The 13,749-nt window shown below is 39.7% G+C and overlaps 1 protein-coding gene across 2 annotated transcripts in view; it reads right to left on the bottom strand.

Annotated features, from left to right (window-relative positions):
• BZW2 (basic leucine zipper and W2 domains 2) overlaps positions 1-13,749 on the bottom strand; it is a 60,622-nt gene that overhangs the window by 12,986 nt on the left and 33,887 nt on the right. For both annotated transcript variants that reach the window (XM_063324951.1, XM_063324950.1), the window contains exons 6-9: positions 7,130-7,265; positions 3,522-3,631; positions 1,509-1,679; positions 885-1,031 (exon numbers count right to left, since the gene is read on the bottom strand). In XM_063324951.1, the coding sequence (XP_063181021.1) occupies positions 885-1,031; positions 1,509-1,679; positions 3,522-3,631; positions 7,130-7,265 (564 nt within the window). The remainder of the gene's footprint in view (positions 1-884; positions 1,032-1,508; positions 1,680-3,521; positions 3,632-7,129; positions 7,266-13,749) is intronic.

Here is a 13,749-nt window from a genome sequence, read left to right as displayed (position 1 = left end):
TTTTGCTTATGGTTTACCAGCTTAAAAGGACTAATTCTGCCAAAAAGCCTCTCTGCCTCTGTTCTCAGTTCAAGTGTCTTGCACTGCACAATTCCTTCAGACTTAGATGAGGAATACCGACCATAGCAATGACTCCGATGCCTCTGCACTTTTTTTAGGTTTGGGTGTTTTTTTCCACTCCAAAGTCATAAGAGTTTTTGTACCAACATGCAACTGTGATACTGCAATCTGTCACCACTTAGCAAACCACAGCCTGTCTTTCTATGCTTTCAGTTCCCTCATCCACAAGGACATACCTGGATCAGAGATGACCCACGCTATAGAGCGCGCATGCTCTCAAGCCAGCTCCTGGCTTATTAGTTGACAAGTTGCTGAGTATCCAGCTCCTACAGACAACACCGGTAACAACCATTTCACTGATTCTGAGCTCTGCCTGGATCTAACTAACTGTGCAAAGCCAGCAGAGGTGTCACCACCTCACCATGCTCCCAAAAATTCTTTGCTTCTGGCAAAGACATCGCACAGGCGGTTCCTGCAGGCTTACTAGTCAGATGTGTGCAGATCTGAGTCTCAGCATTGTCCCCAAGGAAAAGAGCCCCTCAGGATCCGGTACATTGAGGAAGCACGAGGCAGAGGCGCTCAGGCTGTGACTACCTCCGTTTGCCCTGGTTCTCTGCACTCTGTGCCTCAGGGTATCCCATAATCTGAACTACCTCAATTTTGCATTCATTTGACTAAAGCAGAAGAGACTATACGCAACGCTTGGTGTGCCCGGTGTCAGCCTTCAAAACTCTAGATCTCCTGGATTTAAAAGGTAAAAATTTGACAGCTGTAGAACGTATTCTGGTAATTCACAGCAGCCCCCTCCCCACCCACACACACACCTTTAGATGTTTGAGGGCTTGCTCTGCAACCAGCTCTTCTTTCTTGTTCCATTCCACAGCATTCATGACACAGGTCCACAGGAGACCGATCACTGCCGGCTCTGGCAGCTCATTTCTTTTCATTTCCTCTTTTACATAGAGCACTACCTGGAGCAGGAAATAAACTGCTGTCATAAGCAACGCTCCCAATCAACCAGAAACGATGCTGACATACCAAATACTTGCAGTCATTTACAAATAACATCATGTTATAGAAGTAATAGGAAAGGAAATTAGAACAAGAATAAAAAAGGAAGCGTTTAGCATGTTTTTATTTAGCAACATTACTATTACTTGACTACAAGTTTTGTCCCTCCCCTCCAACCTGACTCTTAATGCAGTTAAGTGAAATACATTCTCATCAAGCCTAGCTGAACAGCCCATAGTGGGCTGCACTCACAAATCCAGAGGATGTTTTGTTGCTTTACTCTTAAGCACAGAGTGAACTGATGAATAAATTAAAATAATTTAAAGAAAAGCAGTGGAAATCTACGCAGAGGTGCTCATATCTGTTCCTCTTCACTTACTGTTAAGTCTTTGACTATTATTATATAAACAGAAGTCATAAAACCCCCCACTTTTTACCTCTTTAATTGGGCATTCCTGAGAGAGACGTTCTTGTAGCTCTTTTTGAAGTTCTTTACGAGTCCCCAGTGACTGCTGAACTCTAAGGAAATCTGAGAGCTCTTTTAGACCTGCTTCAGTGAAATACTTGGCAAAATGGTCCACATTCTGCCGGTTGGCTGGAAATAGTTCCTAAAAAGACAGGAATGCTCTCTGTTAAATAAATAACCAACTATGACTCTTGACAGAATGGAAGGAACAATTTTTAAGAATGAACAGTGGGAGTCACCTGGTACTGCACTTAAAAAAAAGCCGATGCTTGTATTAATGCTGGAAAAGTCAACACTTCAGTCATAGTGTGTTTCGTCATAGTGAAGGGAAAAATGATGGTCAGTGGCACAAATAACCTAACACCCTCTCCACACAAAGTGCACGTACTTATGAATAGCTGTGAGCTTATGATGTCGCTCAAAACAGTCCTCAAAGAAATTGCGCCTTTTCCAGATTCCAAGAGTCTTGTAGGGAAAGCACAAAGGAATAGATGGTAAAGCCATTATATGCAAAGCACATTTATCGTGCCCTCCCCGTGCATCCACACATTTACCCCTTAAGAAAAATACACTTAGCAATACATACATGGCCCAGCATCCCGGCCTGATGTCGCTACTCTGCTGAGCAATGATTAACAGTAATGCATCATGTCACAAAAATCACAAAATCCACTTTGTACTGTTAACATTAACTCCTGCAGGCATTTCTAATTTGAAGACACTGTCATTCTATGATTTGCGGAAGTCCAGATACTTAGAAAAGGTAAAATAATTCTTTAGAACAGCAAATGCCCCATCTTGGCAAGGATTCTATGGCATTTGCTTACCATCCAGTTCTTGGTGCTTAACAATGACCTGTGGGATGGATAGAACTTTTTTGACAAAGAAGCTAGAGACCCTCAATCTGTCCACTTACCTAAAATGAGATTAAGAAGGCATGTATGCCTAAAGTATCATCTGATACTTTATAGTTCTTTAATGAGCATAATGAGAGCCAACAGCTGAAATCTTAAATCAGTCAAGTTTGAAACAGAAATAAGATGCAGTTTGCTTCCCCCCCCCCCAGTAAAAAGTGTCATTAGCCCACTTCCCAGATTTATGGCAAATTATTTATGACTTGGACTCTTAAAATCAAATACCAATTGAAGAGATGAAGGGGTGTGGGAGGTTGCTTCACTTTTGAAATTTTCTTGCCTAATCATAAATTATTGAGGTAGAAACAGGAAATACTGCTGAAATTCTGCAGGCAGGATGTAGCACATTTGATTAGATTATCGCAGCAGCAATCTTTTTGAGGATTAAAAAAGCCCTATTGATCTTCAGAAAGACACTGGGAGAGAAAGGCACATGACACTGATGCATATTCATATATACTCTAAATACCTCAGGCCATTGCTACAAACCCAGAACACAGGTTTTAAGTCCAAAGGCTGAAAGCCTTCCTGCATTGCTCCTACTGGGTCTGCTGTCATCACTCCAAGAGCATTTATACTATCCAGATGGCTGTTGCTGCAGAAAATTAGCTTACTGTGCTTTTGCTATACTATTTAAATGCTGTCGCTTTGGAAACTTATATTCTAATCATAACCCTTTATACTTTATTTATTATTTACAAAAGTAAAACATATTTCAAAAAATAAAAGTCCTCACGCACAGTCGCTGGTGGTGTGTGTTTTGTTAGCAGTGGTTAGAGAAAAAAAACCCACACATTTAATTAATTCCCAAGCCCCATATATACAGTATTGCAGAAGGCATTTTACTACAGGAAAAATAGCGACAGAATGTAAAAGCATGCGATATTTAATATTCCTGAACCTGTATCAATGCTACAGCCATAACAATATTGCTGTGATTCATAATATTTAAAAAATGCTAAGAGAGTCTGAGGGGAAGTTAACATGCTTACAGCAAACTACCATCTGCATTTTATTTCCTTCTCTTTCCCAAGGAGAGATAAGGATAATTGAAAATATATTGTACTTACTAGCAATCTCTTATCGAGGTTGGCTTTCCTTAAAGCAGAGGTAACAGAATTGGCATCTTTCTCTGCCATCCATGCTTTAAAAAGCTTTACAGCAAAAGAGGCTGCAATCCCTGTTTCAGAAAAAACACAAAACATGCTTAAGCAATTTTCAACATGAATTAGAGATGGCTATAAGAATTACAAGGTTACAAAATGGTTACAAGAATACGGAACAAAAATACACTTACGACAACAGGACCAAACACACAGAGCTGAAATGCTCCACAGAGCTGAAATGCTCATTTTTCTCTTTAATGTAGTATTAATTTCCTGAAGTATGCTAGATTGTTTGAAAATCTTTTCATTCTGTATCACCCATCTCCATTCAATTATTCAAAGATTTTCTTTACAATTATTTTTCCTACCTCTCCAATTTACCAACCAAGTCCAATGCAAAAGGAAAAATTATGCGTTAAATCAGTGAGGAAATGAAGGTACAAAATAATAAAGGACAGTCAGGATTAAGAACTGAAAAAACCCATCTCTTCAAAGGGCTTTTCAGCAAGTCCTGGAACAGGGTTAAATAACTTTGCAACTTCAAGGTAACTGTTTGTACCCCATTCTCCTTGGAGGCATTTAGTAGCTGGCAGGACCAGGCACAAATGCTATTTTAAGTGTAAAAATTCCTTCCTCGAGGCGCAACTTAGTATTTTGTGCGTTAAATCAAACAAACTCTACCTCCAGTAGCTGTAGCTTTCCCAGGGGAGCTAAGAAACCATTAGCCCCATACCTCTTACTTCTCTGTTTCCTAGAGCAGCACCACCACGGCTCTGCTCCAGCTTCTCGCCTGCGAGCGGCAAGTGCAGGGAGCTGAAGGAAGCTGAAAGGTCTCAGAGACGGAGACCCAGCTCATCCTTGAGGAAGGTCCCCTGCAGGCCAGTTAAGCTTCTCCATACTACACTCATGTCAACATTTACAGCACTACGGAGGGGGGTGATAATGATAGTGGTACACTATGTTACAGCCAGTCATTATAATTTTCTGTTTCACCTCCAAACAGTCCTGAAGCTCTGAGAGCTAGATGGGACCTACTGGTAGGAAGTAGCTTTGTCATTCTTAGCCACTTTCTAGACAGATATCCATTCTTTTTATTTCTAGGATGCACTGACTAAATGAGTCATCAAACAAGAACAGAAGAGATTATTCCCAGAGAAGCGTGAACTTCATTAACATTCATTACAGACCTTGACTGTTATGACAGTTTTGGCAACCTTATTTCAAGAGCTTAGTCGTAAGACATGATCCTCGGAAAAGTACTATATATGGAACCATGATTGCACAATGCCACTCCAAGAGAGGCCTACAAATACGACTTTGGGCTTGTTTTACATGTTGTACAGCAGGTTCCAAGTGAAACCAGCACGATGAAGCGATCGTGAAGTTCTGTGGGCTGACTTGTCAAGGCTGACAAAGCGTGGCCAACCAACAGGGAACCTAGGTGTAATGTCAACCTGTAATTTCTGACCTGCAGACATAGTTCAGCGTATCTGATGTGCTTATGAGTTCAATACCAACATCTCTGGTCTCTGTCACCAAGCACTGTCCCCAGTACCCATGTCCTAAACCCTTTTTCAAGTTTTAGCTTAAAACAAAACAAGTTTTATGCCAGTACAAATATTAGAGAGAGGCTGCTCCAGGGCTTCACTACCCACATTGTTTTCAAACTTACTTCTAATTTAAAGTTCAAATTTATTGTTGTCCAGTTCCTATACTCTATTCGTGGGCTGCCACTGTCTTTTCCCATAAATAGCTCTTATCTTTTTCTGGTGTTTCTCCTATTTGCAGAAAACAACTTCAACCATTCATTTTATTGATTAACGCTGTTCGCTGATCTTTACATTTACATTGGTTTTTCAGCATGGGTGACAAGAAGGGTATACTTAACCCTCATGAAGTTTCACCACTGCCTAGACCTTTCTCTGTCTCTGCTAGAATTACGTCAGCAATCCCCAAAAAGACATTTTTTCCCACCTATACATCACAGTAAAAGTAATGACAATACTGAAAAAGGGTAATCCTAAAATGGATTAGGTATTTGTCCTCAAGCTTGATAGATCAGCACAATCTATTCTCTCTCCCTTTCAGCCAACTCTTTGCCAATGTTAACAATTGCCATGCTGATCAATAACTCCCTCAGATAATTTTTTCCTCATTTATTTTAACCTCATTTGCCTGCAGCATTGTTTTTTGTAAATCAAAGTAAGTATCAAGTTTATTTTTAGATCTACCTGTTTTAAGCCTTGATCATTTTCCTGTTTTTCATTTATCTTTGCATCTTTAATTATTCTTCCATAAAAGATCTATTCCAGAACACTGATTGAACAATCTTTTCCTCAAATGCTGACACATGTACATTTTTAGTATACATAAACCAAGAACCAACAGTATATGTAAGCTCCCGACAAAAGTTTAGGGTTCCTAGAAACAGAAGTTCATAATGCAAATGGAATTTGTTCTAGGAATTGTACATAACAATTGTATTCCTAAAATGTTAAATTTTAAATATAACAAACTACTTGCGTTTTAAAGATTTGAGTTTTCAGAAGCCTCTTGTCTTCCCATAACTACGAACAGACTTTGACTTAAAAACATTGCAGGCAACCTCCCTAAGACATGGATTAGTGCTTTTGTTTGAATTTTCTCCTGGTTTAATTCTGATTCCAAAAGCTGTGGGTGATGACAGAGCAAAGCTGCAGCTGTGGCTTTTCTTTCTGCAGCATTTAAAAAACAAATGCAATGGCTAACATGCTGCAAATGAGAACACGAAGTTAGAATACTTTTTTTTTTTTTAAATGAAAGTTAGAATACATTTTAGCTAATACATAGCTCTAACAAAACCAAATGATTTCAAGAAAAATGTTCAACGCTGACAATGCATTTGCAATTATTCCAGGTAGTAACTGGCAGAGAAAGACACTGTTGAGCAATCATTTGGAAAATCAAGACTCCAAGGTAGGTGGCTATAAATGAATAACTAAATAAAAACCCTTAAAAAGAAAAAGCAAAAAAAAGTAATCTCAAAAAGGCATTATACCCTGAGACTGAAAGAGCAGTTACTCATCATATGGTACACAAAAGTCCACGGGAAAATGTATCAATCACTGATCACTACTGGTATCAAGGCAAAATGAGGGTTTGAATTATTATTATTTTTTTCTTCTGCAATATCCCATTGACCTCCATGTGCTCTCTGTGCCACTTCACACTCATGTGCACAAGATATTGGCAACACTTGAAAAAATGCTAGTAGCCATATCTCAGGAATAGATGTTATACTTCACACTTTTATAGTATCACAATAATACATATATTCTACAATTTTGCACACACATGTACAACTTTCAAAAACCATAAATCCTTGGGGATTTGTTTTTGCTTTTTTCCTATGTTTGACTGCCCTCTTATTAGATTTCACAAAGTATGTTGGCCATTGCTACCTGTATACACATCTGCTTTAAAATAGTGATTTCTGTTGTGCAGTTTCAGGCTTCCAACATACAAAGTATACTGCAATAAATACATCTCCGATTAAAGCCAATGTAAAAAAAAAAGATCATATAGAAAATTACCTTCTTTGACTATATTGTCAGTGAAGAGACTTGTTAAAATTGTAGCAGGAAGAGTCCCGTTGGCTAACAGGATGCCAGAAAGCATTGCCAGCTTTGTCTGTTCTGTCTCAGTAAAGGCTTTAAGAAACAGCAGAAGCTGTGGGTCAGACAAGAAAAATAAAATAAAAAAAAAAGATACATTTGAGCCATGGGCAATGATAACAGGTAGAGACGAGTATTAGCAGTTTAATTTCTTATTTCTCAAGAAGTCCCACCATAAATAATAGCAATCACGTCACAATCACGGCAGTGCTATTTCACTAATCGCTTATAACTTCACGTTCCGTAAGAACGCAAGCATGTGGAATATGGCCTTACTAAGGGAAATAAGGCCTGCCTTCTCCAGATATAGGTACACATGTATAAAAATAAAAGTGCTTGTTAAAGGCTTGAGACCCACAGAAATTATGGGATCACAGACTTGCTGATTTCAACAGGCTGACAGGAGCCTGCCCATTCATGTCTTCTGACTTCGGACTAAGCCCCACACAGTTGCAGTTGATCTTCTAGCTTACAAAAGCTATTACTCATGTGAACAATAAAAGGATGAGAAAGTTTCCTGTTTTCCTTTTGGGGAAGGGAACACAGCACAATTACGATAGTTTTTTCTATTGACTAAAATAAGAAATATATTTCAAGTTCAGACATTCTTGATAAAGCTGACAAAGGAGAGACGGGAACAAAAGCTGCTTTAAGACCTTGCCATTCCCACTACTAATTACAAGAGGAAAAAAATAGCTTGAGAAAAAATTACAAGTCTCACAATCTTAACTGCTAATAAATCTGACATATGTATTTACCTCTTACAAGTCTAAAAATGGCAACTAGGTCTATTTTAAATATCTTAATTTCATATGTTAAAATGAATGATTTGAAAGCGTACCACTGAAGTACACTACACCTCTTTTCCTTTACATCAGGAAAAAAAATGTGCAAAAGCAGGTTTTGTCAATAGCATTCCTGTTAACAATAATGTTTTCTCAACATGTTGTTAGCAATCACAACATGGGTGATGGGAAAAAGGAGGCTGGACAGCAAAGGACAGCTTCATTCATTGCGAAAAGCTGCTGACTCCATCAGAAGCTAGCTTACAAATTTACCATTACCACAAGCAAAAAAAAAAAAAAAAAAAAAAAAAAGACTGCAGACATCCATTTCTGAAGTTAAAAAACCAATACTCATCTCCCTCTTCAACTACCAGCACTTTATTCACCTACCTTCTGCTGTCATTACGCCCTCCTTCCTTCTCCAAATAAGCAATAAACACAATCAAAGCAGAACAGCTCATTCTGATGGAAAAGTCCCACCTGGTCTCCAAATTAAGGGTATTTCTTAATTATCAAATCCTACCCATACAAAGGGACAGAATATCACACATGTCCCTGGGCTTGTTTGTCACCGTGGACACTGAGAGCTCTTCTCCAAGATCACAGAATCTTCATGGTTGGAAAGGACCCTTAAGATCATCGAGTCCAACCAAACAACCTACAATCTCTGCCACTAGAGCATGCCCTGAAGTGCCACATCTAGGCGTTTCTTAAACACCTCTAGGGATGGTGACTCAACCACCTCCCTGGGCAGGCTGTTCCAGGGCCTGACCACTCCTGCAATAAAGTAATTCTTCCTAATATCTAATCTAACCCCCCCCGCCACAACTTCAGACCATTCTTCTGGTCCTGTCATTATTCACCTGGGAGAAGAGGCCAACACCCAGCTCTCTACAACCTCCTTTCAGGTAGTTGTAGAGGGCAATGAGGTCTCCCCTCAGCCTCCTCTTCTCCAAGCTAAACATGCCCAGCTCCCTCAGCCTCTCCTCATATGACCTGGTCTCCAGCCCCCTCACCAGCCTGGTAGCTCTCCTCTGGACACGCTCCAGCACTTCAATGTCCCTCTTGTACAGAGGGGCCCAGAACTGAACTCAGTACTTGAGGTGAGGCCTCACCAGTGCCCAGTACGGAGGCATGATGACTTCCCTACTCCTGCTGGCCACGCTATTCCTGATACAAGCCAGAATGCTGTTGGCCTTCTTGGCCACCTGGGCACACTGCTGGCTCATGTTAAGCTGGCCGTCCACCAGCACCCCCAGGTCCTTTTCTGCGGGGCAGCTTTCCAGCCACTCTGCCCCAAGCCTGTAGCATTGCTTGGGGTTGTTGTGACCAAAATGCAGGACCCGGCACTTGGCCTTGTTAAACCTCATACAGCATCGATCCAGCCTGTCCAGGTCCCTCTGTAGAGCCTTCCTACCCTCAAGCAGATCAACATGCCCGCCTAGTTTGGTGTCGTCTGCAAACTTACTGAGGGTGCACTCAATCCCCTCATCCAAATCATTGATAATATCAGCTATCTAAGTAGCTTATCATTAATTGTAAAGCTTTCTCAACATAGTGATATTTTTAAAATCCAGATAACTAATGAAGCAAGTTATTAAAACTCACGCAGTGTTTTATGAATAGCTCTGCTCTGTATCAGTGAACAGAACTGATAAAAACCTCATTCATACGGTAGTACTTACATAACAACATCACTTTTAAATTACAGCTTACACAGGCCTGAATGATTCAGCCACAGACTAATCATTTGGCTGAAGCCCACTTGAAAAAACCCAACCAAACAAATGAGCGCAACATGCAGTTTTAGCTTAAAAGAAAAATTATGAAACTATAAAATCTCAAGGTGTAATTTTATTTCGGCAAACTGTGACTCACAACCAAAAAATGTACGAAAATTTGGGATGCAGATGAATGGAATTATAGTTTCTAAATATACGTGTGAGAAACAAGTGGTGTGCTGTGTTTCCAAATGCAGCAATTAACTGGCATATATAATAGTGCAGGTAAAGGAACTCCAGGGCCACATTTAATGGGAAGAATGAAAACATTTTTACAGGATTTCAATATAAACCTAGTACAAAATGGAGGCCTGGTGATTTAAACCTTTCTTTATATAAGCTTTACCAACAATACTGTACCAAAATGAGATCTGCACAAGAAAAAAATTGGAGTTAGACCTTTTGCTCTTCACTGTAAGTACTGAGACTGTTAATAAAGAGGAAACAGCTTTAGATTTCTGTGTAGCCTACTTTAACTCTTTTTCCTTCTGCTCCCATATAAGTAAGAGATGTGGGTTTTGATTAGAAAGTGGTCACACTGACTACTTTAACATGACAAACCAGGTTTTGACATACTTCTGAGCTGTAACCTCCCTTGGGTTTTGTCAGTAATGAGTAGATCATGAACAGTTCTACCCCTTCAGGTCAGATTTGAGTCACGAAAGCAACAACGGCAGGAAATCCAGCTGCAAAGCTGGGGTTACGCAGCCCAAGTTGGAGAAGGATTCTAAGAGAAGGACATCCAAATATTTATCAGCTTCAGTTTTGAGAAATACACATTTGTTCAAACATTTTGCAAGGTCTGAAATCACATATCTACGAAGTTCACAGCCTCACCCTCTTCCCTTTCCTTTGAAATACGGTTCTTGAAAGTCTCTTAGCATGAATCTGAATTATGGTGTTCTTGAACTGTACCCCATTGCAGTATGTTTTGAGCAGGAGCCTTGTCTTCTACACGTCTCTCACTATTTAAAGTACTGCTTGGTGCTACTAGCATGATTTTTGTTTTACTAACATTTTTGAAAAGCAGCTCAAATAAACTTATACATGTCATTTTCTGCTGCTCAAGGACATTATTCTATATTTTCAAGCAATTGTGAAACATAGTTTCACAATTAAACATAATTTAGGGGGAGAATGGGTGATAAGGAGAATGAAAAGCTTTAATAAACCCACTTAAAAACCACCAAAAAGAACAAAACATTCAGTTCAAAGCTGTTGTTTCAGATTTTTACTGCTAATTACTTCAGGAGCTCTTCTTTTACCACCACTATTACAAACCTCAGCAGGGAAGTCACAAAATGTCCAAGTCACTTCAGAATAGTATCAAACCACCCACAGAAAGTTCCCGCTGATGCTTAGCCAAGGATTGGAATTACTGCTTTTGTTAGCTACAGACTGATTGCAGGCATAAAATGCGCAGTTCTGGCTCAGAATTTTGTAGTTCTCTCATAGCTATAAGAACTCCCACCTATTTAAGTGGGAGTTCAGAATGCCTAATAAGCACAAGACCAGACCTAATGTGCTGTTCCATGCTATTTTTGTCTTTAAAGAAAAAGTCTTTTAGGCACAAAGTGTGGGCATAAAAGATACGCACAAGTAAAGATACGCACGGAACATTAAAAAGCATATAAGAAAAGTGCTTCTGCTCTCTTGCGATCTGGAAAACTTAATAGTGAAAATTAAGGAATTTTATCCACACAGGGAGTGTGGTGTCTTTTTATATCTTCGTTATCTGAAGTGGTCTGTTGCTTTAGCATCTGAGAGTTTGTCACATCTGTAGACAAGCAGCAATGGAGAAGGTAGCTAACATAACAACAGATACCCGCTGACTGATTCTTGCCTTTCATTTAGCTGACTTAAAGCATCTCTGTTTACGCCCCATTTGATCTCAGAATGTTAGTCTCTTCTTATTTCATAATCCCCAGCTTGATTTAGGGTTAGGAAAATTGGAACACGAACAAAGGACCTCATAACGTCTCCCAGTACTTCAGACATTCTCATAAGACTCCACAATATTTACCACCGTTAGGACAAAAACATACTTACCTGTACTTTTTCCCAATTCTGATAAAAAATCCCCCAACAGCATATAGAATGCCACTTAAACATGCAAACACACTATATAGAAAGCTAATAGTGCATTCTTTATCCGCTGACCTGAACAGAAATACATACGTAAGAAAGATGAACACAAATTTGGAACTGAGAATTTTGCTAAAATTATTGTAAAATGTTGTCATAGGTCTATGCTGGTACACTGGGCAGTACTCACATGAACTTAAGCTGCCTATATCAAAGCCCAACGGGTGAGAAATGCATATAAACATCTTTGTCTTTTGTTGAAATTGCTTGCACAAAATAATTCAGATGTAAAAATTTCGATGTATGGTTTGCTTATGTCACTAGAACAAAGAATAACTGGCAATTTTGGAGGGAGAGAGTTAAGAAATAAAACATTTGAAAGCCAGAAGCAGACAAAAAAGGGGAAAGGTGCTGGAAAATAATAATGTCCTAACAACAAAATTATGAATTAGAAGACATAAAAGCAAATACTTGTACAAATACTGCCATTTAAGACAATCTCTCTTGAAAGAGAAGTCCCACTGACACCATCTGCTTCTTTAGAGTGAAACTGCTGGTTTTGCCTTGTTTTTTTTAGCATGACTTTTTCTGTGAGAAGAGCTAATTTTCCCCCCAAGTGCCCTAGCTGCCTAACGCATCTGCCAGAAAAATCACTTTCATTGCTGGGACAGTGACCCATGAAACAACATCAAGGAGTTGCTCTCTTGCTTTTCTAACTACCAACTAACTGCAGTAGTCTTTGAACTATTAAATCTTGCAGAACCACCTTCTAGAAATACTAATGTATCTATCTTCTGACCGTCTGTGAGCAGCTACTCTCACACAAGTTACTGCACATGGGGATTAAAGCATTAAATAGTTAAAAAGCCAGCAGCCTCATCAGCGAGAAGACAGTCACTTGGTGGGTTCACGCAAGCAGGGTGAGGAAGAAAGTAAGCAAAAGGCATCTACCAATAGTCCTCAAGGTTTTTAAGGCAATGACCACACAGGTGCGATACGCAGGCCCAGACTTTCACAACCACCTTCCCAGTTTGTCATTGTCAGATAAACTGCCTTAACTGAGGAAGAGAGTGCACCCAGCACCCCCGCCGAAAGGCCAGGTCCCCAGGAGCCACGCTGAGATTCACACCAGAGCTAAGGGTGGTGATAGAAGGGCAGATGGGAAAATTACCCCCCAGCCTAGGACCCCTATGCAAACCTCATCTTGTGATCAGGATATAATCTGACACTGAAAACTGTAAAAAAGATGTATGCAGAATTGAGATTTGCAGTCTGCAAAGTGAACAAGCCCACTCTGACCCTGTGCTACCATGGCTAGGGTGCTTCCAATGCTTTTAAATGAGCATCATGACTCCAGTCACACAGTACCTCAAATTATTTGCATTCTCTCAAGCTGGTTTCTTCCTCAACTAGAGAGTCAAATTATTATACATCTACCATAGTCTCATCTTGTTATTAAGTGCGCAAAGTGAATTCTTAGAAACTTAAAGGACTCAAACCCAGGCAAGTTACAGAAGAGCGAGGAGGCGGCTTGAATTGACGTGGCACTTGCTTAATATGCTGAACACTCTCTGAAACTTGAATGCTATGAGTCAGCGCTTCTCATGTCAATGATTATAGTAATTAACAGCAAGAACATTAGATTTGTGTGGGGAAAGAGGTAAATTTAGGTCTTTAGAAGGATGTACTGAGCAATCAGCATCAGTTAATAGGCATGCTGGCCACAAGCGTGAAAATAATTTCCTATATGAGCAAGAATGTATAAATCAGAGCCAAATTTATCAGAGCCACAAGAGGTGGCGGGGAGGCATCGTGCTCCAGACTTACCCTCGCTTGACCCTTGAAGCAATCTTTCTAATGCTTAAATGATATGGAAACACACTTTTAC

This window comes from Chroicocephalus ridibundus, chromosome 2 (genome assembly GCF_963924245.1).
Source record: "Chroicocephalus ridibundus chromosome 2, bChrRid1.1, whole genome shotgun sequence".
NCBI lineage: Eukaryota > Metazoa > Chordata > Aves > Charadriiformes > Laridae > Chroicocephalus > Chroicocephalus ridibundus.
Note: the sequence above shows the minus strand (reverse complement) of the source record. Positions and strands in the feature narration are given on the sequence as shown.